Source organism: Pantherophis guttatus, chromosome 4, assembly GCF_059756535.1.
Source record: "Pantherophis guttatus breed Tessera chromosome 4, ASM5975653v1, whole genome shotgun sequence".
NCBI classification, from domain to species: domain Eukaryota; kingdom Metazoa; phylum Chordata; class Lepidosauria; order Squamata; family Colubridae; genus Pantherophis; species Pantherophis guttatus.
Genome location: NC_142066.1, coordinates 4,864,988 through 4,892,688, shown reverse-complemented (window position 1 = coordinate 4,892,688; position 27,701 = coordinate 4,864,988). Strand labels below are relative to the sequence as shown.

Here is a 27,701-nt window from a genome sequence, read left to right as displayed (position 1 = left end):
GCCTCTACCTAGGATCAAGCTCGCAGCCTCCTGATTGTGAGGCAAGAGCTCCACCTCTAGGCCACCGCACCACTCCTGAACACGAGAGGTTGTAAATCAAAGATTACCTGCCTTCCAATCATCTATATATATAAAAATGGCTATGTGTGTTTGTGTGTGTGTTCCAGCATAACTCTGGAACGCCTCGAGCAATTTCAACTAAACTTGGTACACAGATGTCTTACTCTCTGGAAAAAAATACTGTGGGGGGTAAGACACCCCCTAACAACCCTCAGGGAGTGTGTGTCTGTGTATCTGTATCTCTGTGTGTATCCCAGCATAACTCTGGAACGCCTGGGCCACTGAAATGAAAAGGAATGAATTATATCTATAGTGTCAAATCACAGTACTTTTGACAGTGATAGTGTGCATTTTGGATTCAAGTTCTGTTAAGATTCAGCCTGTTGTGCCTTAAAATGGCTTCTACTGTACGGCAGTGGAGTTGCCATGGTAACGACTTCACAGTACTCCACAAGGGGGCTCCCTCTGGTAAAGGGGGATTGGTTCTTTAAAAAAAACAACAAACACCCTAGGCCCTCAGTTTCAAGCAAAGAGGGCAAGTTGTCGGGGGAGGTGCCTGCTAATGCAGATAATCACCTCAAAGGCAGGATTGGGATAAATAACCCGGGCAACACCAGGTTATCAGCTACCATGTTTTCCTGAAAATAAGACCCTGTCTTATATTTTTTTGAACCCTGAAATAAGCGCTTGGCCTTATTGCCATGCCCTCAAAAGCCCGATTGGGCTTATTATCAGGGGATGTCTTATTTTGGGGGAAACGGGGTAGTTGAAAATAAAATTAAAGGTGTCCCACGAAAAACGTCAGACCTGTGGATCAGACAGGTAGTTCTCAACTTACGACCACAATTGAGAGCAGAATTTCCATTGTTAAGTAGGTTGGTTGTTTAAACGACTCGCACTCCCATTTTACGCCACGGTTTTTAAGTGACTCCCTGAAGTCACTAAGTGAATCAAATGGTCATTAAGCAAATCCAGCTTCCCCCATTGACTCTGCTTGTTGGACGTCAGCTGGGAAAGCCGGTAAATCGCGATCACATGACCCCCCCCAGGATGTCGCAACCGTGATTTGTACATGCTGGTTGCTAAGCGCCCAAATTTGATTACATCACCATAGAGATGCTGCAATGGTCCAGTCATAAGCAGAGGTGGTATTCAACCGGTTCGGACCAGTTCCTCCGAACTGGTAGCCGAAATCGCAGGTGGGCCCGTTCCCCCCCCCTCGGCTCTATGTCATCCTATGAACGAAGCGGTAGTAACATAATCCGAAACCCACTGCTGGTCATAAATCACTTTTTTCAGAACCGTTGTCACTTCGAAACGGTCCCTTAAAAATGGTTATAAGTCGAGGACTAGCTGCACAGCTGGATGGAGAAGGAAGGAACGTGTCAAAAATTTAAAAACACAGCCGGTTTTTTTTTCCATCTATTTTATTATCATCAAACCTAGAGAGATTCTGAGAAATATTTCCTGAGGGGGAAAAAAAAATACTTTGTCTCCGTTTACTGATATCCTGAAGGCGTTCTCTGCTAATTCAAGTCTTTTCGACTGTGGTCACTTTAAGAGGGGTTGGACTTCAACTCCCAGAATTCCCCAGCCAGGAATTCTGGGAGTTGAAGTCCACCCCCTATTAAAGTGACCACGGCTGAGAAATACTATCGTAATTGCTTCGTCAATTCAGTTAATAACCTTTTATGTTGCTTGACCTGCCAATCCTTGACACAATATCGTTTATTGCAGCTAATCGAGGGGACCGAGGGGGCGGCAGGGGGCTGGCAACGAGACACCCGTTTGGCAGCCATTTTCTTCTTCCTCGTTTCCTGTTAAGCCTCTGGGGGGGGGGATGGTCCGGACACACCGGATGCCGTTCCCCTCCTTTCGACCATCAGGAGCGTCCAGAAAGCAGCGAAGGTTCCCCCATCCCAAATCTGTTCATCTCTGTAGATGACGGGGTCGCCCTTCCAGATTAAAGAGTCTGTGCTGAAAACCGGCAGCGGATGAGGCCCCGAGTTCAAGAGACGCTGGCGAGAGGGCCAAAACCAGGGACATTCTTTGGCTAGGAAGATTGGCAAGGGCGTGAGGAAGGAGGTCAAGATCAGGTCCTTGAGATACGACAGGGTGCACATGCATCGGCCGTGGTGGATCTGGTCTTGACCGATGAATGAGCTGGGCCGAAGCGGAAGACGGGTACCGATTCCCGGACCGTCACTGGCCAGGTTGGGACCCGCCAGGCACCCTCCGAAGAAAGAGAGATCTACTGTCCCATCGTCCACCGTAGGGTGGAGCGGCAGCCGTGCGGAGTCCCGGATCAAGAGGGCGCCAAGGTGGCCAGCAAGGTGGTGAAAGCCAGAGCTTGACGTGACAACTCCGCCACGCAACTCTGCATCTCCTGGGCGGCGGGCGGCGACGGGTAGCTCAAAGCGGCGCTCTTGACCGACTGGACTGCTTCCTTCAAGGCTTGGCACAGCGCTGTGCTAGCCGCCCCCACCCTGGCCCGCACGGCCGCCGAAGACGCCAGGCGGGAGACGGTGTCGCCCACGAACACCAGCTTGTGCGCCGTGACGATGACAAATTTGCCGTGGGGCACGAAGACGCGGGGCGGCTGGTGGGCCCCGGCGCTGGCCGAGAGGGCCTCGATGGCCGACAGGAGGGTGCGGTAGTGCGTCTGGCACTGCCCCGTGTAGAACTGCAGCAGCTGGCTGTCCTCCGGGGATGGTGGCACCTGGCGAGGAGAGAGGAGGTTAGGACATTGATGACCTTAGGAACTCTTCGCCACTGGAAATTTACATTTCCTGCAGTACGCCACTCTCCAGAAGCGGAATTTTTCCCAGGGATCTAAAAGGGTTTTATCAAAAGTATTTCAACGTGGCGGGATCCATAACGTGGGGTCAAAAAAGTCAAGATGGTGGCCACGACAGTGTGATCGGAGCTCAGTAGGTTTTTCGGGGGCATCAAAAACAGAGGATCAATAGCGTTGCTACTGACATTTTGACGGTATTTTATGATTAAGATCATGATTTATCACTTGTGTGTATGTACACTGAGAATTTATGCACCAGGGACAAATTCTTTGTGTGTCCAATCAAACTTGGCCAATCAAGAATCCTATTCTGTTCTGTTCTGTTCTGTTCTGTTCTGTTCTGTTCTGTTCTGTTCTGTTCTATTCTATTCTATTCTATTCTATTCTATTCTATTCTATTCTATTCTATTCTATTCTATTCTATTCTATTCTATTCTATTCTATTCCATTCCTATTCCTATTTTTATTCCTATATTCTATTCTATTCTATTTCTATTTCTATTTCTATTCCTATTTTCTATTTGATTCGATTCCTATATTCTATTCTATTCTATTCTATTCGATTCGATTCTATTCTTATTCCTATTTTCTATTCTATTCTACTCTACTCTATTCGATTCGATTCTATTCTATTCCTATTTTTATTCCTATATTCTATTCCTATTTTCTATTCTATTCTATTCTATTCTATTCTATTCTATTCTATTCTATTCTATTCTATTCTATTCTATTCTATTCTATTCTATTCTATTCTATTTCTATTCTTCTATAATCTATTCTATTCTATTCCTATTTGATTCGATTCCTATTTTCTATTCGATTCTATTCCTGTTTTCTATTCTACTCTACTCCACTCCACTCCACTCCACTCCACTCCACTCCATTCCATTCTTCCCTATTTTCAATTCTATTCTATTCCTCTATTCTATTTTTATTCCTCTATTCCATTCTGTTCCGTTCCCTTCCATTCCGTTCCGTATTTTCTATTCCATTCCATTCTTATTTTTTTCACCAATCCCCCCCTCCCCCCTCCGTGGACCCCTCTGTTTACACAATGTGTTGTGGTTCAGATACACAATGACTCCAATCAGCGGGTGCAAATTCCACTGGGGGGGTGCATTTCAATAGGACTTCTGCAAGGGAAGGGAAGGGACGGGCAGGAGCCAAAGGTCGGCTTCGGATTTTGCAAACGTGGCTTTCCACAAATCTCTCTCGGCTTCTGCTCTTTAAGCCCTGAGACCCCGAGGTCATAAATTTGGGTGTGGGGGGGGGGACACAGTGAGAGCAAAGGGGTTATGAAGTTAAAAAGAAGAGATACCATTTCTTCCGTTGGGGTTGCCTCTCCCGAGACCGTAAGTGTAGGGCTTTCGTCCGGCGTGGTAGCTTTCGGCTGGATTTTATCTGCCCCCTGGAGAGAGGAGAGAAGGAAGCAAAAGGAAGGAAAGGAAGGAAAAAAGGAAGGAAGGAAGGAGATGAACAGAAGATGGAGGGGAGGGAGGAGGGAAGGGAGGGGAGGGGAGGAGAGAAGAAGCAAAGGGTAACAGTGAGGAAGGGAGGGAGGGGGGGAGGGAGGGAGGGAAGGAAGGAAATTTAAAAATAAAGGGGAAGGAAAGGAAAGGAAGATCGAAAAGATGGAAGGGAGGGAGGGAGGGAGGAAGGAAAAGAAACAAAGAATAGAGAGGGAGGGGGAAGGAAGGGAATTTAAAAATAAAGGGGAAGAAAAGGAAAGGAAGATAGAAAAGATAGAAGGAAGGAAGGAAGGAGAAGAAAAAAGGAATCGAGGGTGGGGGAAGGAAGGAAGGAATTTTAAAAATAAAAGGGAAGAAAAGGAAAGGGAGAGAGGAAAGATGGAAGGGAGGAAGGAAGGAAAAGAAAGAGTAGAGAGGGAGGGGGAAGGAAGGAAATTTAAAAATAAACAGGAAGAAAAGGAAAGGAAGATAGAAAAGGTAGAAGGAAGGAAGGAAGGAAGAAGAAAAAAGGAATGGGAAGGAAGGAAGGAATTTTTAAAAATAAAAGGGAAGAAAAGGAAAGGAAGATAGGAAAGATAGAAGGAAGGGAGGGAGGGAAGGAGGAAGGAAAGGAAAAAAGGAATAGAGAGGGAGGGGGAAGGAAGGAAATTTAAAAATAAAGGGGAAGAAAAGGAAAGGAAGATAGAAAGGAAGGAAGGAGAAGAAAAAAGGAATAGAGGGAGGGAGAAGGAAGGAAGGAATTTTAAAAATAAAGAGGAAGAAAAGGAAAGGAAGATGGAAAAGAAGGAAGGAAAGGAATTTTAAAAGTAAGAGAGAAAAGAAAAGGAAGGTCAAAAGGAAGGAAGGAAGGTGGAAGATGAGAAAAGAAAGAAAGAAAAGAACAAGGAAGAGGAAGAGACCAAAAGGAAAAGAAGAAAGAACAACAAAGAAAAAGCACATTTTATTTGCTGAGTCTTAGAATAAATGAGACAGAAAAACCAAATGCCAGAAACACAATTAAGAAACGCTTTTGGGAAAAAACACAACCAACCAACAACCACGATGAATTCAGATCACCGCGGGGAAGATTTGCCCCCCCCCAAAAAACTTCTTCTGATCCGGGGGTCCGACCAGACCCGCCCCCTCTTTCCTCGTCCATCATTCTTTTTCCTTCGTTCTTTCACTCAGCCCATCATTTTCGGCCTCGCCGCTCAAGTCGGCGAATCCGACGTTCCGCCTTCAGCGAATTTGCGCGGGACGCCTCGCCAACACCTCTCTTTGCCCCCCCTCCCCGACACCCCCCCCTCGATGCCTTTCGCAATCCGCTGTAATCCCCAAACGCTGTCCGGTGTGTTGAGTTCAGCAAAAAAATTTTGTGTGTGTACGCTGGAGGTTTTGAAATTCGCCCCTCGGGCTACGACATGTTTTTCAGCCCTAATTTGAATTTTCGGTATGCAGTTCGTTCGCGCCCCGCCAAATATTTTCGGCTAGCTGGAACAAGCAAAAAACGGATCCTTTGTGCTTTTTTTAAACGGCCAAAAAATTTTTTTCACCCTTTCTGCCTCCTCCGTGTAGAATGAATCCTGGGATTCGGAAAGGCCTCGGCGCAATGCAGGGACTCCTCGATTTACGGCAGGGACTCCTCGACTTGGGCGTCCTCCTGGATTCACGGATTCTTTAGAAGAGCACTTGACGGCCGTGACCGGGAGGATTTTTCATCAGGTTCGCCTGATCCGCCAGTTGCGGATCTTTCTAGATCGGGACTCCCTACGCATGGTCACTCATGCCCTCGTCACCTCCCGTCTGGACTATTGTAACGCTCTCTACATGGGGCTCCCCTTGAGGTGCACTCGGAGGCTCCAATTGGCGCGGGTGGTTATGGGAGCGACGTGGCGTTCCCATGTAACACCTCTCCTGCGCGAGCTGCACTGGCTCCCGGTGGTCTTCCGGGTGCGCTTCAAGGTTTTGGTTATCATCTTTAGAGCGCTCCACGGCTTAGGACCTGGTTATCTACGGGACCGCCTGCTACCACCAATAGCCTCCCACCAGTCAGTACGCCCCCATAGAGAGGGGCTCCTCCGGGTGCCGTCGGCCAAACAATGTCGACTGGCGGCCCCTAAGGGGAGAACCTTCTCTGTGGAGGCATCTACGATCTGGAACGAGCTCCCCCCGGAGATACGGAGAATCCCGGATCTGCGCACCTTCCGTCGCGCGCTCAAGACTTTCTTATTTCATCAAGCTGGCCTGGCCTAAATCTTCTCCCCTTTTAAATGTAAATTTTAATTGGTTTTTAAATTATTGGGTATTTTAAATTTGTCTCAGCCAAATTATTTAATTCGTTTTTATTCTATTTTAAATTTTTGCATTTGTGTGTTTTATTCTGTGGCTGTTCACCGCCCTGAGTCTTTCGGGAGTAGGGCGGCATAGAAATCCAATAAAATAAAATAAATAAAATAAATAAATAAACGGGTGGAAACTCATCATGGAGAGAAGCAACCTGGAATGAAAGAGGAACTTCCTAACAGGGAGGACAATTAACCGGTGGAACAGCTTGCCACCAGAAGTTGTGGGTTCTCCCATCACTGGAGATTTTTAAGGACTATTTGTCCAGCGTGATATAGGGTCTTCTCGAGCAGGAGGTTGGACTACAAGACCTCCAAGGGTCCTTCCAACTCTGGTATTCTGGATTGTCCAATCTCGAAATAAGTCGGACCTTGAAATGCAGCAATTCCAAAATTAATCCAAGCTTGCAACGTGGATGTTTTACAGGCCATAAATTCAGGGAGGGAAATTTTCTTTCCGCTGGGAAATCCCTTCCTGATTTCGTGCTTGCGACGGAAAAACAAATAAATGAAGCTTCGATTTTGTTCTTGACGACTTGATAGGTTGGTTGCTCTAGAAATGTATATCGGTAGTCCCCAGCTTACGACCACGATTGAGCCCAGAATTTACGTCGCTAAGTGGGAAATTTGTGAAGTGAGTTTTGCCCCCATTTTACGACCTGTCTTTGCCACCATTGTTAAGTGAATCGCTGCAGGGGTTAAATTAAGGCACACAGTCGTTAAGTCAGTCTGGCTTCTCCGTTGACTTTGCTCGTCAGACGGTCATAAAAGTGGATCACGTGATCCCGAGACATAAACCATCATAAATAAGGAGTCCGTTGCCAAGCGTCTGACATTTGATCCCGTGACCATGGGGAATGTGGCAATGGTCATAAGTGTGAAAAATCGTAAGTCACTTTTTTTCAGCGCCATTCTAACTTCAAACGGCCACTAAATGAACTGTTGTAAGTCGAGGACCATCCGTAGCCCAGTGCCCACAATACAGGTAGTCCTCGACTTACAACAGTTCGTTTTAGTGACCGTTCAAAGTTACAACGGGACTGAAAAAAGCGACTTGGGACTGTTTTTCAACGGATCGCAATTCAGGCGGCTTGCCAACCAGTTCATACTTACGACCGTGGCCGTGTCACAGAGTCACGTCATCCCTTTCTGCGACCTTCCGCCAAGCAAAATCAACGGGGAAGACTGCTTCACTTAACAACCGTGGGGCTAACTTATCCACTGCAACGATTCACTTAACGACGGTGGCAAAAAAAAAGTTGGTAAAATGGAGGGAAAACTCCCTTCAGACCCGTTTCACTTAACAACCGAAGTTTTGGGCTCCATTGTGGTCGTATGTCGAGGCCTACCTGTACACCGGGAGTTAAAAACCTAACAAAGCCCGAACGATTTTCACTCAAAAGAAAAGGCAGCCATTGTTTCAAAGAATCCGCTTTTAAAATTTACAATGACTCTGGCGGATCGGTGTCGGGTTCGAGACAGAGCAGGTTCCCTCAATTCACGCTGTGCTCGAGTGAGTTTTGCACGCCACCGTTCTAATATGAAGATCATTTTGGGTTAATGTTCACCTTTCTTTGCGGGAAGGAAAAAATGGAAATATTTTGAGGCTAGCGAGCGGGTGTACAAGAATGAGGGAAAATAAACTTGATTTCGCCAAAACGTCAAACGGGATCGAAAAAATACACTTTCCTCAAAATTGTGGAAAGTGTATTTTTGAGGTTGGATGGCTAATAATACCACTTTTTTTTATGGAGTTTCAAGATAATCCTACTCCACTGCTGGAATGGCCTGGGAATAGCCCAGATCTTCATCCAATTGAAAATCGATGGAGCCGACAAAAGAAACTGGTTAGTCAGAAACGACCCAGCAATAAAACCCAGTTAATAGAAGCCATCATTCAATCTTGGTTTCACATTAGAACAGCTGCGGAACTAAAAGACTTGATTCACTCCATGGGAAGACGTTGTAAGGCCGTCATTCACGCTAAAAGGGACCCGACGAAGTACTAACTGACGTGGTGATCATTTTTGTATCTCTCGTTTTTTTTCTACGGGTTTCCCTTTTCTTCTTTAGACTGTAACTGCTATTCTAATAGAAAATCCTTGGTAAAAGTGATTGCATTACATTCTTGATTAAATTACCTTTCCATTGATGTGTAACTTTATAGTACTACTCCCCCGCCCCAAAAAAGTGGTGTTATTAGCTACTTTTAGAAAATACACTTTTCCCAAAAGCTTTCCACAATTTCGGCCGCCGCGGTTTACAACGCGCAAATTTAAGAGTTCAACTTTAAGTGACAACCTCACATTTAAGTTCTGATTTTAAACGAGGCAATTTTCAAAGGCGTCTGTGCCAGAGGAGGAAGCAAAAACTGCCATTTATAAAAGGGTACGGGGCAGGGGAGGTCGAAAAAGTCAAAATGGCCCCAGCAAGGGTGGGATGGAAGCCCCGCCCCTTTTGGTATGGGGCGTGCAAAGAGGATGGGGGGGGCTGTATAGTCCTCAACCTGATGTCAGCGTTTCAACGCTGGCATAGAGAGCAGAGGAGAGCGAGAGATAAACTCTGAAACTTTTGCCTGCCAAATCCCTTTGAAGTTGGGTTGTCGTGGAAATGAGGGGAGGGGGCACATTCCTGGGAAATGACGAGAAAAGGAGTCTGAAGAATGACTTGGAAGATAGCCAATGAGAAGCAGAGATTTGGGGATCGGAAAGGGAGGGATTGGGGGGCAAAAGGTCAGTCTTGTCCGCGCGTAGTCATGATCCGATGGCTGTGCTCAATTAAAGAAAGATTTTCTTAAAGATCGGCAGTTTGGAAATTCATTTAATTTTGAGATAGCATCGCAGTCTGACACCTACGACCACAATTGGGCCCGTTTCTATGGCTACGCGAAAGAGTTTGAAAGCCGAGTTTTGAGTGAATTGTTCTCACCGTTAGGAAGTTTTTTCCTTAATTCCAAGTTGTTTCTCTCCTTGATTAGTTTCCATCAGTTGCTTTTTGACTTGCCTTGTGGTTCTTTGGAGAATAAATTGACCCCCCCCCCTTCTTCTTTGGGGCAGCCCCTCAAATACTGGAAGACTCCTATTATGTCCCCTCCAGTCCTTATTTCCTCTAGGCTGGCTAAACTCAAATCCCACAACCGTTCTTCATACGTTTTACTCTCTAGGCCAGTGATGGCTAACCTTTTTGCCATCGTGTGCCAGGAGATGGGAGGGGGGGGCAGGGGCCCCGACTCACACATGCACTTGTGACCCCCCCTCCTCCCGCTCCTGGCATGCGATGGCCCGGTAGGCCCGTTTTTCTTTCTCACCCGGCTCCACATCCTCTCTATGCATCTGGGGAGGGCTAAAACAGCCTTCCCTACCCGCTCGGAGGCCTGAAACGGCCTGTTTCCCAACTTCCGGTTGGACAGGAAGTGATGGTTTTTGCTGTCCCCAGCCTCCAGAGCCTCTCACCTGGAGCCAGGTGAGAAAGAAAAACAGGCCTTCCTCACCCCATCCCCCTCAGGCCGTCTGGAGGCAGGAAACAGCCTGTTTCCCTACTTCTGGTGGGCCCAGAAGGCCTGAAGCTGAGCTGGCGTGCCCACTGATATGGCTACACGTGCCACCTGGGGCACCTGTGCCATATGTTCACCATCACGGCTCTAGGCCTCAACATCTGTTTTTGTAATGTGGGGACCAAAACTGGTTACTAAATGAGTGGTTCTAAGTTGTGGGTTGCCCACCTCTAACCAGGGATGAAATCCAGCAGGTTCTGGAGAATTGGTAGCGGAAATTTTGGGCAGTTCGGAGAACCGGCAAATACCACCTCTGGCTGGCCCCAGTGGGGTGGGAATGGAGATTTTGCAATATCCTTCCCACAGGAGTAGGGAGGGAATGGGGATTTTGCAGTATCCATCCCCCTAAAGTGGGATGGGAATGGGGATTTTGCAGTATCCTTCCCCACCACGCCCACCAAGCCACGCCCACAGAACTGGTAGTAAAAAAAGTTGGATTTCACCACTGCCTTTAACCCAGTAAAAACCAAAGGCCTGGGTCTCCATTTAGAATACAGAAGAGTCCTCGACTTACGATTTGATCACTTAGTGACCGTTCAAAGTTCCAATTCTCCCCCTGGTCACATGAACCATATTTTGGGCGCTCGGGGCAACCAGGCTGCATTAGTGGCCATTTGCAATCCCCATCCCCGTGGTCGCAACACCATGATTTACAACTTTTTTTTTTTGCTCCCCTTAACGACCGCTGTGTTCACTGAATGACTTCTGCAAAAAAACAAAAACCACCAAAAAAATGCAAAACGGATTTTTGGTCACGTGGTGACACACTTTTGCAAATTTATATTTACTGACAAAGAAATAATGGGAGACTAGTATAGATCTATTTCAAGCTATTTAGCTCTCATCAGCTAGCCATACCCTTCTGGGATTCGAACCTGGGCTTGCCTGCATATTAGGCAGATGTATTAACCTTTAAGCCAGAAGGGTATGGCTAGCTGATGAGAGCTAATTAGCTTGAAATAGATCTATACTAGTCTCCCTTTATTTCTTTGTCAGTAAATATAAATTTGCTATATATGTATGTATGTATGTATGTGTGTGTGTGTGTGTGTGTATATATATGTAGGTCTTTGGTTATTTGGGTTTTCTCCCGCGTAAAATTGGAAGTGTCTTGGCGACGTTTCGACGAAGTCTCATTCGTCATCTTCAGGCTGGTGTTTTCAGCTTCGTGCTTCTAGGAGCAATGTGTAGTCGCAGCTGTTTCTTCCTTTTAACTGCCAGTGGGGGTGTGAACTGATTGGGTGGGAGCTTTGCTGTGTTTTGATTGGTGGAGGTGTGTTCTGATTGGTTGGGGGGTTGGCTGTGCTCTGATTGGATGGGGGGGTTGGCTCTGCTCTGATTGGCTGGGGGTGTGTTCTGTTTGGGTGGGGGCTTGGTTGTGCTTGGGTTAGTCTGAGTTGCAGGGGGATTTGAGCTGGTGAGCTACTCAATTTTACGCGGGAGAAAACCCGAATAACCAAAGACCTACATACAAACACCTGCGAAAACCTCAGAAAACACACACACACATAAATATTTAATATAAATTAATTAATTAATTATATAGATAGATAGATAGATAGATAGATAGATAGATAGATAATATATATATAATATAAATATATCACATAATAATATATATAAATAAATATATATTTATAATATAATTAATTTTATAATAATTACAGTCGTAAGTCGAGGACTATCTGCAAAAGCATTGTGGCATCTAGATGACGTCCCAATGTCAAGAACAGGATAGCGATTAACCTCGTGCGGTGGCCGTCCTTACCTTCAGGTGGACATAATCGTACTCATCGGCCAGACGGATCCCTTCGTATTCATTGTGGACGTCATCCCTGGCTAGGTCCAGCTGGTCTCCTGCCCCGAGACCCCCCAGCCGGGGCGGAGGGGGAGGCAGCGGACGGTCCTGGATGCTACCCTTCCGCATGACGTTGGGTGACGGGGGTGGTAGCTCGCCGGAAAGCCGCTCCTCGCTAGGAAGAGCGGGCAGCGGACGGCGGGACAGACTCTCCGCGGACGGCAGCCGGGGACGAGTGGGGGGTCCCGGGTCCCTTAGATTGAGTCCTTGGAGGGCTCCCTCCAGGGGCGGGGTGCTGGGCGTCAGCAGAGGAACGTCATAAATAGCCCCGTCTTCCTCTTCGTCATCTTCGTCCTTTCCACTTGCCCGGATGTCTTCAGGAGATTCGTACAAGTTAAGCAAGGCGGAAGCGCGGCGTAAATTGGATGGGATGGCGTAGATCAGCGGCCCTTCGCAGTTTTCTTCCTCCTCCTCCTCCTCCTCTTCTACCTCCTCTTGCGCCAGGGCTTTCTTGAAGGCGAGCGGCACATCGTAAGCCTCGTCCGCATTTGGTGGGGCGCTAGGCTGGGGGGCGACCCGGGCGACTTTTTTGACCCGTGGGGCAGGCGAATCGTACGTGTCCAAAACCACATCGCGGAGCAAGGACGAGGGTACGTCGTAAACCTACGAACGGGAAAAAAAGAGGATAAAGAAGACGACGGTTCCAAATGACAGCCTGTTTTGGGTCAGGCATCCAGCTAAGCCAGAAACTCGCTTTGGGGCCCACATGCTGGGAGAATCCAGCTATTAACTATAGTTTATGGTTCAGTGCGTTTGAGCAGTACAACATGGCTGGATCAGGGATGGAGAGCTCAGCATGGATGATCAACGCAGTCGCTTTGATTATAAACTGCAGTTTATGGCTTAATCTATTATTTTTGCTTTGGTGGTTTAGCCCACGGATCATGGTTAAAACGAACCATGGCTTACATTATGTGTCAAGATAATGCTTCCCCCCCCCAATCTAGAACTCTTGAAGATGTTGTGGACTTCAACTCCCAGAATTCCCATGGCTGGCTTCGGGGCCTTTCAACCTTGGCCCCATGAAGATGTGTCTGGCTGAGGAATTCTGGGAATTGAAGTCCACACGTTGTCAAGTAGTGAGGTTAAGAAACAGTAAGATAGAGGATAAAAGACCTCAATTGACACATTCTCTATTCTCATCGTTTTAACTTGCATTTCAATAAAATATCTGCATATATTTTGATATCCCCCCCTCCCCATTCCATCTCTTTCCTCAGGAAAAATTAGGAATAAAGATAGGTTTCTTCCTATACGACTTTAAAAAAAAAACATTTCAGTAGAAACCTTTGAGCATCTCAGGTACTCCTCGGCTTACGACCACAACCGCGCCCCAACTTTCTGTGGTTAATCAAAACCGTCGTTAAGCGGGTTTTGCCCCGTTTTACGACCTTTCTCACCGCAGTTGTTAAGTGAATCACTGCGGGTGTTAAGCAGAGGTGGGATTCACATACTTGTAGCAAGCAGTTTGCCCAGCACCAGAAATGTAAGCGCGTGCTGTCGGCGCACGGGTGCGGCGTCACAAAACACGGCAATTCGCTCGCTCGCAGGCGCCATCCATCCATGCATGCAACATCAAACAAAATGGCAATTCAGTTGCGCACACAGTTCACGTAGCGATATAGGACAGGATTGCACCCGGGTGGGTGGGTGGTACCACCCGCAGATCGCCACTACCGATTCGCCCGAACCGGCTGAATATCACCTCTGGTATTAAGTCAGTAACACGGTTGTTAAGGGAACTTGGCCTCCCCCATTGACTTCGCTTTTCAAAAGGTCGCAAAAGCGGATCACGTAACCCCGGGATGCTGCAACCGTCAGAAATACATGCGGGTTTCCAAGCGTCTGAATTTTTGATCACGTGACCCCGGGGGAGGTGCAACGGTTATAAGTGTGAAAAACGGTCCCAAGCAGGAATGAAATGCTCCTGGTTCGGACCGGATCACCCAATCCGGTAGCAATGGAGGCAGTTGGTTCGGAGAACCGGTAGCAAAAATCCCTGCCCCCCCCCATTGCCCAGCTGAGCCGCGCAATAATCAGAGGCTTTTTAAATTTATTTTTAAAAGCATTTTTTCTACAACCTCTTTGGCCGAAAAATGCTTTTAAAAGTAAAAAAAAAAAAAAAGCCTCTGATGATGATCGCTCGGCTCAGCTGGGATCATCAGAGGCTTTTAAAACCCATTTTTTTCTACAACCTCTTCGGCTGAATTCACACCTGAATTCAGCTTCGGCTGAACCATTTCTGACAAATGGCAGTCTAGTCTCTTCTTGAAAGCCTCCACCGATGAAGGTCCCACAACTTCCGAAGGCAACTTCTGTTCCACTGGTTGACTGTTCTTACTGTCAAAAAAATTCCTCCTTATTTCTACGTTGAATCTCTCCTTGATCGGTTTCCATCCATTATTCCTTGTCTGGCCTTCGGGTGCTTTGGAGAATAGATGGACCCCTTCTTCTTTGGGGAAGCCCCTCAAAAATTGGAAGACTGCTATCCTGTCTCTCCTGGTCCTTCTCTTCACTAGACTAGCCAGGCCCAGTTCCTGCAACCGTTCGTCGTATGTTTTAGCCTCCAGTCCCCTCATCATCTTAGTTGCTCTTCTCTGCACTCTTTCTAGAGTCTCCACATCTTTTTTTATAGTGTGGTGACCAAAACTGGATGCAGGATTCCAGGTGTGGACTTACTAAGGCTTTATAGAGTGGTGTTAGTACCACACTTGATCTTCATCTGTTCATATAACCCAGTGGTGAAATCCAATATTTTTTTTTACTACCGGTTCTGTGAGCGTGGCTCGGTGGGCGTGGTAGGGGAAGGATACTGCAAAATCTCCATTCCCAACCCCACTCCTGGGGGAAGGATATTGCAAAATCTCCATTCCCATCCCACTCTGGGGCCTGTCAGAGGTGGCATTTGCCGGTTCTCCGAACTACTCAAAACTTCTGCTACCGGTTCTTCTCTGTGGGGGCACCTACGATCTGGAACGAGCTCCCCCCCGGAGATACGGAGGATCCCGGATCTGCGTACCTTCCGTCGCGCGCTTAAGACGTTCCTATTTCATCAAGCTGGCCTGACCTAAATTTTCCTCTTTTAAATGGGAATTTTAAATTTGGTTTTATATTATTGGGGTTTTAAAATGGTTCAGCCAAATTTATTTAATTTGTTTTATCTCTATTTTAAATTTTGTATCTATATGTTTTATTTTATGGCTGTTCACTGCCCTGAGTCCTTCGGGAGTAGGGCGGTATACAAATTAAATAAATAAATAAAAAATAACTAACTAACTAACTAACTAACTAACTAACTAACTAACTAACTAACTAACTAACTCAAAATTTCCGCTACCGGTTCTCTGAACTACTCAAAATTTCCGCTACCGGTTCTCCTAACTACTCAAAATTTCCGCTACCGGTTCTCCGAACTACTCAAAATTTCCGCTACCGGTTCTCCAGAACCTGTCAGAATCTGCTGGATTTCCCCCCCTGATGTAACCCTCTGTTTGACCAAACTTGCCTTCTGTCTAATCTGGGAGTGGCAGATGCCCCTCTGGCACTGACCGATATCTCCAGCTTCAAAAAGGCACCGGGGACGCTCCGAAAAATTTACAGTCTAGCTTTTCTTTTTAAACCTCCCCAGCTGCTACCTCCGCATTCTCACCTGTCCTTCCCGCCCGAGTGTTTCTCCATCTAAGGCGAATGTTGGGTTTGTCTGGGGAAGGAAAAAAGAGGGCCCCATCGCAGGCAGCTGTCCCCTTTATAAAGGGCTCAGATACAATTACTCTCGGTGGCAGGACAGGCGTAAAATTTAATCCAACAGACGCGGGCAGTTGTCGTCCCCGCCCGCCTCCCCCTTCTCCCCCGCCTCTCCGTTCCCCTGCTCTGGAGGCTTTGCCAGCCGCCACCGGGCACACCAGCTTATGGCAACTGGGGCCGAGATCAAATGTGCCCCCTCCCCAACTCAGCTGAGATTTCGACTACCCAGGTCAGATTTAGAATAGAAATCTGTTGGCCAGCTTTCAGGTGGCCATAACATATAATATAAGAAAAGATAAAAAAGAGAATAAAATATAACAATAAGAAAAGATAAATGAAAATAAAATAAAATAGTAAAGTAAAACCACGGAATAGATTTAGAATAGTAAAATAAAAAAGAAGTTGAATGAAAAGAACGGCGTAGAATAATAAAATAGAACAGTAGAATAATAAAATACAGTAAAATAAATTAGCGGAATAATAAAACAACGAATAAATACGTAAGATAATAAAATAACAGTAAAGTAAAATAAAATAAAATAACAGAGTAGGGTAGAGGAACAAAGTAATAAAATAAATAAAATAATGAAATAAATTAGTAAAAATAAAATAAGAGAGTAGAACAATAAGCCAAAATAAAAAATCATCATAAACTAAAATTAAAATAAAAATAATAAAACAAAACAAAATAAAATAATAAAATAAAATAATGTAAAATAAAGTGAAATAAAGTAAAATAAAAAATAAAATAAATGAGTAAAAATAAAATAATAGAGAATAAGCTAAAATAAAAATCATAATAAACTAAAATTAAAATTAAAACAAAACAAAACAGAATACAAATAATAAAATAAAATAAAATAAAATAAAGTAAAATAAAATAAAGTAAAATAAATAAATAAAATAAAGTAAAATAAAATAAAGTAAAATAAAATAAAATAAAATAATATAATATAATAAAATAAAATAAATAATAAAATAAAATAAAATAAAATAAAATAAAATAAAATAAAATAAAATAAAATAAAATAAGGACGATGCTAGCCCTGCCATCTGGGTTGACAATTTACGACGATTCGTTTAGTGACCATTTGAAGAGACTTTGAACCGTTTTTCACCCTTGAACCGTTGCCCCATCCCCACAATCACGTGATCAAAAACCAGACGCTTGGCAACTGACTCCTACTTATGACGGTTGCAGTGCCTGCAGTGCCGCAGGTCACGTTAAACCCGTTTTGCGACCTTCTGACAAGCAAAGCCAATGGTGAAGCCGGACTCACTTTAACAACCACGTGACTCACTTAACGACGGCAGTGATTGCAACTGCAACGACACACTTAACAACTGTGACAAGAAAAGGCCAAGGTTGGAGTAGGCTACGGCTGTCCATGTAAACAGGACGACGGCCATCTTCTCCTTCGGTTTTGTTCTCTCGAAGTACCTCCACAGAATCTTCTCTTCTGGTCCCCCGAGGCACCCTGTAGATCCCCTCTGGGGGCAGCGGGCAGGGCCTTGCGGGTGGTGGTATCTCGTAGACCTGGGGTGGAAGAAAAAGACAAGGAGAAACCAGAAATCAGGGTCTGGAGAGAAGGAGAAGGTCCCTGGAGCTTCAAACCATATCTCAGATACGTTCGCCCAACGTCGCTAAGCTAAAATGGGGATGGAGAGTTCTTGGTGTGGTGTGGTGTGGTGTAGAGGAAACCAGCTTCCATCATGGTTGGTTGGGCGACCCATCCCACCGGACCTCAAAAGCAAGGACGTTTTGGGGGTAAAGGTCTTAGGGGGTTTAGAAGATCGAAGGGTTCCTCCCTCTTCTAGAAGGCATCCTTCTCCACCCTGGAACCCTGGTAGATCTGGTGGAGCACAATTCCCATCATCCACACACAGCTAAAAGGGGCGGGGGGCGGACATCTTAATGCATTCTGGACATTGTCAGGATGTTAGAGGTGGAAGAGAAGTTGTTGAAGGCCGGCTTTCTCAGCTTTGGTAGAAGTTTGAGAAGATGGTAGACAAGTCCCCGTTTCATGTCGCCTCTCCACGGTGACACCATGGAAAGAAACAAGCAGGAGAAGAACCTCGAGGTCCCCCCTTCTCACCTCCTGTTCTTCTTTCCTTTGATCTCTTCTTCTCCATCCGTCCATGGATCCGTCTGAGATCTTTCCCATCAGTAGACCCTCCTTCTTCGGGACCTGGTAGACCTCTGCTGGGGTGTGATTTGGGTGAAATCCCGACTCAGGGAGGACCTTCACTCTGTTGGCGGGAACGATCCCTTGCTGCCCGTGCAAGGAACATAGGTGCCAGCCCTCCAGGCCGGTCCCTTCTGGCTGGAGAAGGACCATGAGGTCCCCCTTGTGGAAGGAGAGTTCGTCTGGACACTCGGCCGTGTTGTCGTACAGAGCGCGACACAACTGCGCCTGTGGATGAAAAACAAGGTAGATATTCAGGGCTCAAGTCGCACTTTCCAAAGCTTGGCCTTAAGCCGTGCTCTCTAGACTACAACTCCCGGAATTCCCAGACTACAACTCCCGGAATTCCTAGACCACAACTCCCGGAATTCCTAGACCACAACTCCTGGAATTCCTAGACAATTCCCAGAATCTCCTAGACAACTCCCAGAATTCCCAGACCACAACTCCCAGAATTCCTAGACAACTCCCAGAATTCCTAGACCACAGCTCCCAGAATTCCCAGACTACAACTCCCAGAATTCCCAGACCACAACTCCCAGAATTCCCAGACCACAACTCCCGGAATTCCCAGACTCCTGGAATTCCTAGACCACAACTCCCGGAATTCCCAGACCACAACTCCTGGAATTCCTAGACAATTCCCAGAATCTCCTAGACAACTCCCAGAATTCCCAGACCACAACTCCCAGAATTCCTAGACCACAACTCCCAGAATTCCCAGACCACAACTCCCAGAATTCCCAGACAACTCCCAGAATTTCTAGATCACAACTACCAGAATTCCCAGACTACAACTCCCCGAATTCCTAGACTACAACTCCCCAAATTCCCAAACTACAACTCCCAGAATTCCAAGACCACAACTCCTAGAATTCCTAGACAACTCCCCGAATTCCCAGACTAGAACTCCCCAGATTCCAAGACGACAACTCCCCAGATTCCAAGATGACAACTCCCAGAATTCCTAGACAACTCCCAGAATTCCCAGACTACAACTCCCAGAATTACTAGACAACTCCCCGAATTCCCAGACTAGAACTCCCCGAATTCCAAGACAACTCCTAGAATTCCTAGACTACAACTCCCCGAATTCCTAGACAACTCCCCAAATTCCCAGACTAGAACTCCCCGAATTCCAAGACGACAACTCCCCGAATTCCTAGACAACTCCCCGAATTCCCAGCTCACGTGACTGGTTAGTTATCCACCACCAAGATGCTAAAAATTTTTTTTTTTTTTTGCAATACAAGTTGGGACCAGAGAAACTTTTAGTGTTTCTCTGTATGAGAATCTCCCCTTCTATAACAGGTAGTCCTTGTTTAGCGACTGCCTCGCTCAGCGACCGTTTGCGGTCACAACGGTGATGAAAACGGAACTTTTTGCAGCCAGCTCTTGCGTTTACGACCGCCGCAGGTCTGCAAAGCGAAGGAAAGCGGAACTGAGCTTGCCAGATCGTGTTTCACTTTGCGACCGACAAATCAAGTTGCCCAATTATGGTCGCTAAGCGAGGACTGTCTGTATATTAAAAACGCTCTAGGCTTCTGCGCTAGATCTCTATATGCGGGGAGAGGACACATTTAAAAATATATATGTATGAGAAAAATTATTTTACCACAGGACAAAGTTACATAGGTATTTCTTACAACTACCGCTCCCATCATGCCCAGCTCTTCTACTTTTTCCATCTGCCACCCGGGGAAGCCATCCCATCATCCTGTTCCCCAAGGAACCTAGAAACATCTGGTTGAGAAAGCCCGAGGCCAAAATAAATGGCAAATTTGCTCTCCCTGCATGTAGAAAACTAGTGCCTCAGGGACAATGTTAGCTCTTCGCTGGCGGGGAGTTTTGGAACGGGCCTTAAGCCAGCCATTTTCCCTTCCCTGATATTCTGAATGGGCTCTACCCACTAGGGATGGCACCCTGGCACCGATAAGCTCCGTTGTTTAAATCCATGCTTGAGTTCCTCCGAAAAATAGCGAGGCAAAAAGACTTTTGGCTGGGAAATCTGCCCAAAAATTTGGGAACAGAAAGAACCGAGAACAAATTCCGGCCATTGCTCGGCGTCCCCGTTTATAAACAATTGCCGAGTTTTGCAAGCAAAACTTGGGGATTTTTTTTTTGTTTTTTTTTAAACCAAAAACCCAGTTTCTAAACATTTCCCGGACTAATCAGCAATCCAGATAGTCCTCGACTTACGACACTTCGCTTAGGGACCGTTCAAAGTTACGACGAGACGAAGGGACCGTTTTGCATGCAGCATTCACAGCGATTTACAGTCGGATGCTTGACATCTGACTCACGGTTATGACCGGTCGCAGTGTCCTGTGATTTCTTTTGCGACCGTCAATCCGGAAGCCAGATTCGGTTAACAACCGTGTCACTTACTTAACAACGGCTACGATGATTGACCCCCCCCTCATAAACTACTAAAAAAGCGACCCCGCTTTTGGCACACGATGCCACGGTGGGCCCAGTAGGCCCATTTTTTGCCCTCCCCAGGCTCCAGAGGCTTTCTAGGAGCCTGGGGAGGGCAAAAACAGCCTTCCCCACTGCCCCGGAGGCCCTCTGGAGGCCAGAAAAGGCCCGTTTCCCCAATTTCCAGTGGGCCCGAAAGGCCCAAAAGTCAGCTGGCCAGCGCACGCATGCAGGCTGGAGCTGAGCTAGGGCAATGCTCACGTGCCCACAGATATGGCTTTGCGTGCCACCTGTGGCACGCGTGTGATAGGTTCGCCATCACGGGTTTCTATCATGCCACAAAAAGTTAAAAAAATAAGTACAGGTGGTTCTTGACTTACAAGTAGTTCACTTAGTGGACCGTTCGAAGTTACAGCGGCACTGAAAAAAAGTGACGTAGGAGCTTTTTTCCACACTTACGACCGCTGCAACATCCTCACACTCCCATTATCGGAATTCAGAGCCTTGGCAGCTGACTCGTATTTATGACGGTTGCGGGGGCCCGGAGTCAGGCGGTCCCCTTTTTGCGACTGTCCCGACCAGCAATGTCCATGGGGAAGCCAGATTCACTTAACAACCGTGTCACTCGCTTAACAACGGCAATTCATTTAACAACCGTGTCACTCGCTTAACAACGGCAGCGATTCATTTAACAACCGTGGCAAGAAAGGTCGTAAAAAGGGGTCAAAACTCACTTCAGCAACATCTCGCCTAGCGGCAGACATTTTGGGCTCCATTGTGGTCATAAGTTGAGGACTAGAGCTGTAATTTCCTTCCCCCCCGCCAGCTTTTGCTTAAGTGATCCCAGAGTCCTGCAAACTGTATAATAATCAATATTAAAATATAATATAAATCTTTTTTTTTTGATGGTGTGATGGCGGATAAGATGTTGACGGTTACTTGGCGGATAAGGAAAAAAGCGAAATAACCCATCTGGGTGTTGACAAATAAAATTTCGCCAGAAATGATCTCATTCGGGGGAGTTTAAGACACAGCTCTTTAACTAGGAAGGTTGATGAATTTCAGCCAAAAATTTCCATTATTTATGAGAAATATTTTAAATCATCCAACGCAAAGTTAGAGTGAGGCCTAACTTTGCACATCAAGAAAAACTGCCGTATTTTTCAAACCGGCGAGGGGAGAGTCCTCTCTTAAGCACGGACAAAGGATTCCTAAACCCATAAACCACTCCATTGCCCTTTAGAGGCAGTCCTCGACTTACGACCACATTTGGAGCCCAACATTTCTGTTGCTAAGCGAGACCTTTGTGAAGCAAGTTTTACAACCTGTCTTGCCCACCGCTGCGAAGTGAATCCTTGCGACTGTTCGGTTATTCACAACGTCGTTAAGCGAACCCGTTGAGTTTGCTTGTCAGAAGGCCGCAAAAGGGGATCACACGACACCCCCCCCGGGGGACACGGCGACCGTCATAAATACGAGTCGGTTGCCGAGCGTCTGAATTCGGATCACGGGACGCTGGGGATGGCTCAGGGGTCGTTAAGCGTGAAACACGGTCGTAAGTCGCTTTTTTTTCCAGCGCCGGCGTAACTTCGAACGGTCACTAAGCGAATTGTTGTAAGTGGAGGACTGCCACAACGCACAAAAAGTCCTTTTCCAAAGACGCAGATTGAAAAAATGAACCTGAAAACATTTTCACCCGGAGTGAAAAACCCCTCAGGTAGAACAGGAGCTGCTAAGCAAGCGCGGATTTTTAGGGGAAATGAAAAGTTATTTCCAAAAGTAATTCAGGAGAGCCTTGAGTTTTTCTCTCTCCTCCCCCAACCCCCCCAAAACCTTTTTCTGCGCCCCTTTTTCTCAAACCCAAGTCAACAATACATCAAAGCCTTCCCTGACACTTATCAGTTTCCAGATAATAAGGAGGCCCAAATAACCTTGGAATGCAAATCTTTTCATTTAAGGTCGAAATTGTTCTCAATCCTGTTTTACTACAAATTGTGGTCAGGGTAACCTTTTCTTTCTTTCTTTCTCTTTCCTTTCTTTCTTTTCTTTCTCTTCCTTCCCTGGTTCTTTTTTTTCTTTCTTTTTTCATTCTCTTTTCCTTCCTTCCTTGATTCTTCTTCCTTTCTCTTTTTTCTTTCTCTTTCCCTTCCTTCCTTGATTCTTTTTTCCTTTTTTCTTCCTTCCTTCCTTTTTCTCTTGCTCTTTTCGCTCTATTTTTACCTTCCTTTCTTGACTCATTCAGTCCTCCTTCCTTTCTCACTTTCTTCTTTTTCCTTCCCTTCTCTTGCTTTCCTTTTTCTCTCCCTTCCTCCATCCTTCCTTCCTTGATTCTTAATTTCTCCCTCCCTCCCTTCTTTTTCTTTATTTTCTTTCTTTCTCTTCCCTTCATTCTTTTTTTCCTTTTTTCTTCCTTTCTTCTCTCTTGCTCTTTCCGCTCTATTTTTACCTTCCTTTCTTGACTCATTCAGTCCTCCTTCCTTTCTCACTTTCTTTTCTTTTTCCTTCCTTTCTCTTGCTTTCCTTTTTCTCTCCCTTCCATCCTTCCTTCCTTGATTCTTAATTTCTCCCTCCCTCCCTTCTTTTTATTTTCTTTCTTTCTTTCTCTTCCCTTCCCTCGATTCTTTTTCTTTCCTTTTTTCTTTCTTCCTTCCTTTTTCTCTTGCTCTTTCCGCTCTATTTTTACCTTCCCTTCTTGACTCATTCAGTCCTCCTTCCTTTCTCACTTTTTCTTTTTCCTTCCTTTCTTTCCTTTTTCTCTCCCTTCCCTCCTTTCCTCCATCCTTCCTTCTTTGATTCTTAATTTCTCCCTCCCTTTATTTTCTTTCATTCTTTTTTCTTTCTTTCCCTTCCTTCTTTGATTTTTTTTCTTTTCTTCCTTCCTTCCTTCCTTTTTTCTCTTGCTCTTTCCGCTTTTTACCTTCCTTTCTTGACTCATTCAGTCCTCCTTCCTCTTTCTCTTTTCTTCCTTTCTCTTGCTTTTTCCTTTTTCTCTCCCTTCCTCCATCCTTCCTTCCTTGATTCTTAATTTCCCCCTCCCTTCTTTTTCTTCTTTCTTTTCTTTCTTTTCCTTCCTTCCTTTCTCTTTCTCCCCCCTCCCTCCCTCTCTTTCTTTTTCTTTCTCTCCTACTTACACTTGCAGACATGTTGGGCCTCCAACATCAAACAAAGGGATCAGAAGACCTGAACAGCCTCCGCGAACCAGAATGACACCTTAATATATTAAGACTCTTGACAAAATAAAGCCAGTCTTTCGAAGCATTTTTTTTCTCTTCTGCTTTAGTACGTTGTGCCCGGAGGGAGAACAACAACAGGGGAAGAAAAAAAAAAAGAATTCCTGAGAAATTTAAAATAGATTTTTCCTCATCTTAAACAAGCCAACAAACCACAAACATAGAAGCTATAACTCTCCATTTCCTTGGCAAGATGATTCCTGATGAGTATTCCAATGGAAAGTGAGGGAAAGAAAAAAAAATCTCTAATATATATATATATATATTTGTGTGCAGTGACTGTGGTTTCCTTAGAAGTTTGTCCAGTTGCAATTTGCAATTCCCTATGATTATTCCCCCAGTAGTTTTTCTGAGGTTTTCCACATTTCTGGGTCAGCAAAATTAGGCCAGAAAAGTGATTTGAGCAACTCTTGATTGCTTCCAGTTCCAGACCGAAAGGATTGAGCAAAAGAAGAGAAGAATGCAACAAGCTGGAACACAGATCTGTGAGGCGAGCCGAAAGTGGAAAAGCAGCATTTAAGGGGACTTTTTTTTTTTCCAACAAGCTTGTTTTAAAAACTGGAATAAGGAGAAACAGCCAGATTTATTTTTTTTTTTTTGCAATGTCATGGAATCCAACAAAAGAAATCAGAAGTTTCCTTCTTGGCAACGAACAGGCCCAAATGATCCACAGCTCATGGAATCGATCAAACTTTTCCTCTTAAATCCAGAATTTTTTTTAAAAAAAACACAAAAACAAAAACAAAAAAGCTACGGTAGTTCAGAAATTCCTTCAAAAATATTCAGCGAGCAGGTTTTATTTTTATTTATTTATTCCTGAGAACAAGCATAGATGGGAACCCACGTTGTTATCGTTCATATTTGGCCATTTTTTTTTCTCCGCTCCTCTGCTTGGTTAAATATCGAGTCAAACTTTCACCCAATTCCGAAAAGGCCTGGCATGGATCCCGTTCCAAGAAAATTCCCAAATCGCCCACCAATCCGACGCGTATCTCAAACGAGCCTTGGCGAAAGTAACTCCGGGAACGTTGAGGCATTTCCAAATCAACGTAATCCTTCCAGAAAAGCCAGCTTCTCGCTCCTTTTCAAGGGTTAAAAAAAAGGCGAGGTTCGGATCCAGAATAATTCTAATTTCAAGAGAGGTTTCCACCTTCCCGAATCATCCCCCCCATCAAATCTTCCGGCAAATGTCCTCGGGGATGGCCAGATAATCTTGTTTTCATGCGTCCAATTGAACGGCAGGCGGGAATGTCCCGAGTCAGCAGGGAGACGTTGCAAAAATGCAGATACGCTTTCTTCTGTCGGCCCAAATATTTATTTCAGAATTGACAGGCAGGGAGGAGGGAGGGTTGAGTTTGCGAGCAAATTTCCCCCACATTTCTTAAAAAGTTATGGAAGGGACCCAAGTTCCCAGGCCAAAGGTGGCGGCATCCCATTCCAGTCAGACCAGTTGAGTCCCCTGCTGTGTCCCAGTCGGTCACCTGCTGAGACCAAAATACAAAGAGTCATTGTAAGGATTGGATTCCAGCCTTAACTTAAAGAAAATGACTTTCCCAAAATCCCAGCCGGCTGCTCTCTTCCCTCCTTTGGGTCCAACCCAAAGGGAGATTTCTTGCATTCTGGGAGAAGGTTAATAAAATTAATAATCTTCTGTTTTTCTTTCCTTGCTTCCTTCTTTCCCTCCGTCTCCTTCCTTTCATCATCCCTCCACCCTCCCTCCCTCTTTTTTCCTTCTTTCCCTGCTTCTTCCTTTCTTCTCCTTCCTTTTTTCCCCTTCAACTTTTTCCTTCCCTTCCCTTCCTTCCTTTTTCCTTTCATTCCCATCTCTTTCCTTCATTCTTCCCCGCCCTTCTTCCTTCTTTTTGTCCTTCCTCCCTTCTCTCATTTTCCCTTCTTTTTCCTTCATTCTTCCTCTTGTTATTTTCCCTCCCTCCCTTCCTCCTTCCTTTCTCTTTTTCTCTTTCCCTTCCTTCCTTGATTCTTCCTTCCTCCCTCCCTCCCTTTTTTCTTCCTCTTCTATCCTTCCTTCCTTCTCTTTCCTTTTTTCTTCCTTCCTCCCCTTCCCCATCTATTTCCTCTCCTACCATCCTTTCTTCCTCTTTTCCTTCCTTCCTCTCATTCCCATCTCCTTCCTTCCTTTTTTCCCTCCCTTCTTCCTTCTTTCCTTTTCCTTCCTTATCTTTTCTTCCCTCCTTTCCCTTTTCCCCCTTCCTTCCTCTTGTCTATTTTCCCTACCTTTCTTTTTCTTTCTCTTTCCTTCCTCTTTCTTTCTCTTTCTTTCCTTCCTTCATTTCCTTCCTCCCTCCCTTTTTTCCTTCCTCTTCTATCCTCCTATCCTTCCCTCCCTCCCTTCTTCTCATTCCCATCTCCTTCCTTCCTTTTTTCCCTCCCTTCTTCTCCTTCCTTCTTTCCCTTTTTCTTCCTTTTTTCCCTTCCTTCCTCTTGTCTATTTTTTCTTTTTTCTTTTCTTTCTCCCTTTTTCTCTTCTTCCTCTTTTTTCTTCCTTCATTTCCTCCCTCCCTCCCTTTTTTCCTTCTTCTATCCTTCTTTCCTTCCCTCCATCCTCCCTTCCTCATTCCCATCTTCTTCCTTCCTTTTTCCCCTCCTTTCTTCTTTCTTTTCCCCTTTTCCTTCCTTTTCTTCCCTCTTTTCTTCCTTTTTTCCCTTCCTTCGTCTATTTTCTTTCTTTTCCTTTCTTTCCTCCCTCTTTCTCTCTTCTTTCTCTTTCTTTCCTTCCTTCATTTCCTCCCTCCCTCTTTTTTCCTTCCTCTTCTACCCTTCTTTCCTTCCCTCCCTCCTCCCTTCCTCATTCCCATCTTCTTCTTTCCTTTTTCCCCTCCTTTCTTCTTTCCCCTTTTCCTTCCTTTTCTTCCTTCCCTCTTTTCTTCCTTCTTTTTTCCCTTCCATCCTCGTCTATTTTCTTTTCTTTCTTTCTTTCTTTCTTTCTTTCTTTCTTTCTTTCTTTCTTTCTTTCTTTCTTTCTCTTTCTTTCTTTCTTTCTTTCTTTCTTTCTTCCTTCCTTCCTTCCTTCTCTCTCTCTTTCTTTCCTCCCTCTTTCTCTCTTCTTTCTCTTTCTTTTCTTTTTTTCACTTTTCTTTCCTTCCCTCCCTCCCTCCTTCTTATACCTCCGGAGCCCTTTCTCAAAATTCAAAGTTGTGAATTTTCACGCCCCCCTCCCGTCCTCCTCCCCAGCAAGAGACTTCAGCGGGGGACCCCAGCCCACCCCCTTCCCCTTCTCGGTTGTGGGGGTCGCCCTTCCAAGCCAAGCAGCCCCCCAATACCCCCCCACCCCCCCACCCCCCATCAGCCCAGCTGCCTTTTCGCCTCTCCCAGCCGCATCCCGACTCAGCAATTTCTCCCCCTCCAAGCCTTGCTCCGACGCGTGGCTGGCTGGCTGGCTGACTCCCGGGTGGGGGGATCGCAGGCAGCCCACCCACCCAAAAGAAAACCAACCCAGCATCATCGGGAGATGCAAACGGAGCAGAAAATTAAAAAAAAAAGGGGGGGGTGGTTGATCAGGACTGGGGGGGACCCCCAAAACCCTCCTCCCTCCCTCCCCCCCAATCCAGCCCAAGGGAGAGGGAGGGGGGGTGCTTACTTGGTCGCCCCCCACCCCACCCCACCCACCCGCGACCCCCGCCGGCGCCCTCCTCGCCTCCTCTCCGTCCAGGCTGCCAAGTCGGCGGCTCAGCCTCCTTCTGCGCCGGCGCTTCTCCTCCTCCTCCTTGGAGGGAGGGAGAGGGGGGGCTTTGCCCCCTTGGAGGTCTCCCCCTCCCCTTCTTTCTTCTACCCCCCCACTCAGTCCTAGTCCCCCCCCCCCTCCTCCTCCTCCTGCCCATCTTGGGGGTCCCCAAGCCAAGACCCCCCCCCAAAAATACCTTTTCTCTCCTCCTCCTCCTGGCTCTGCAGCGCCCAGGATGGGGGAAAAGGGGGCTGGCCGGCGCCCACCCCCCCCTCCGTCTCCCACAGCCCCCCCCTTTTCTCCCCCCCACCCCACCCCACCCCGGGCACACACGTCCCTGCTTGTGTCGCCCGCCTGCCTCCCTCCCTCCCTTCCCAACTCCC

General features: G+C 46.1%; 1 protein-coding gene across 5 annotated transcripts; it reads right to left on the bottom strand.

The window, feature by feature from the left end:
• Positions 1 to 693: 693 nt before the first annotated feature.
• On the bottom strand, positions 694 to 27,701 carry EFS (embryonal Fyn-associated substrate). Of its 5 annotated transcripts, none has more exons than XM_087891687.1 (7): positions 27,515 to 27,701; positions 23,538 to 25,120; positions 17,899 to 18,216; positions 17,244 to 17,339; positions 11,969 to 12,661; positions 4,176 to 4,265; positions 694 to 2,779 (listed from the first exon to the last, which is right to left on the bottom strand). In XM_087891687.1, exons 2-7 carry the CDS (start codon positions 23,547 to 23,549, stop codon positions 2,366 to 2,368), a joined length of 1,623 nt encoding a protein of 540 aa, XP_087747813.1. In that variant the 5' UTR covers positions 23,550 to 25,120; positions 27,515 to 27,701; the 3' UTR covers positions 694 to 2,365. The 5 variants fall into 5 exon arrangements, with proteins under 5 accessions (XP_087747813.1, XP_087747816.1, XP_087747814.1 ...); XM_087891690.1 differs by having other exon boundaries at positions 23,538 to 25,117; XM_087891688.1 differs by lacking the exon at positions 27,515 to 27,701 and adding an exon at positions 27,235 to 27,338.

Bases quoted from the DNA above. Each gene is read 5' to 3' on its own strand.
- EFS (XM_087891687.1), bottom strand. The intron at 17,340-17,898 runs GTGAGAAGGGGG...CTTCCACCCCAG, and splicing joins AAAGGAAAGAAGAACAGGAG to GTCTACGAGATACCACCACC. The intron at 2,780-4,175 runs GTATCTCTTCTT...TCTCCTCGCCAG, and splicing joins CAACCCCAACGGAAGAAATG to GTGCCACCATCCCCGGAGGA.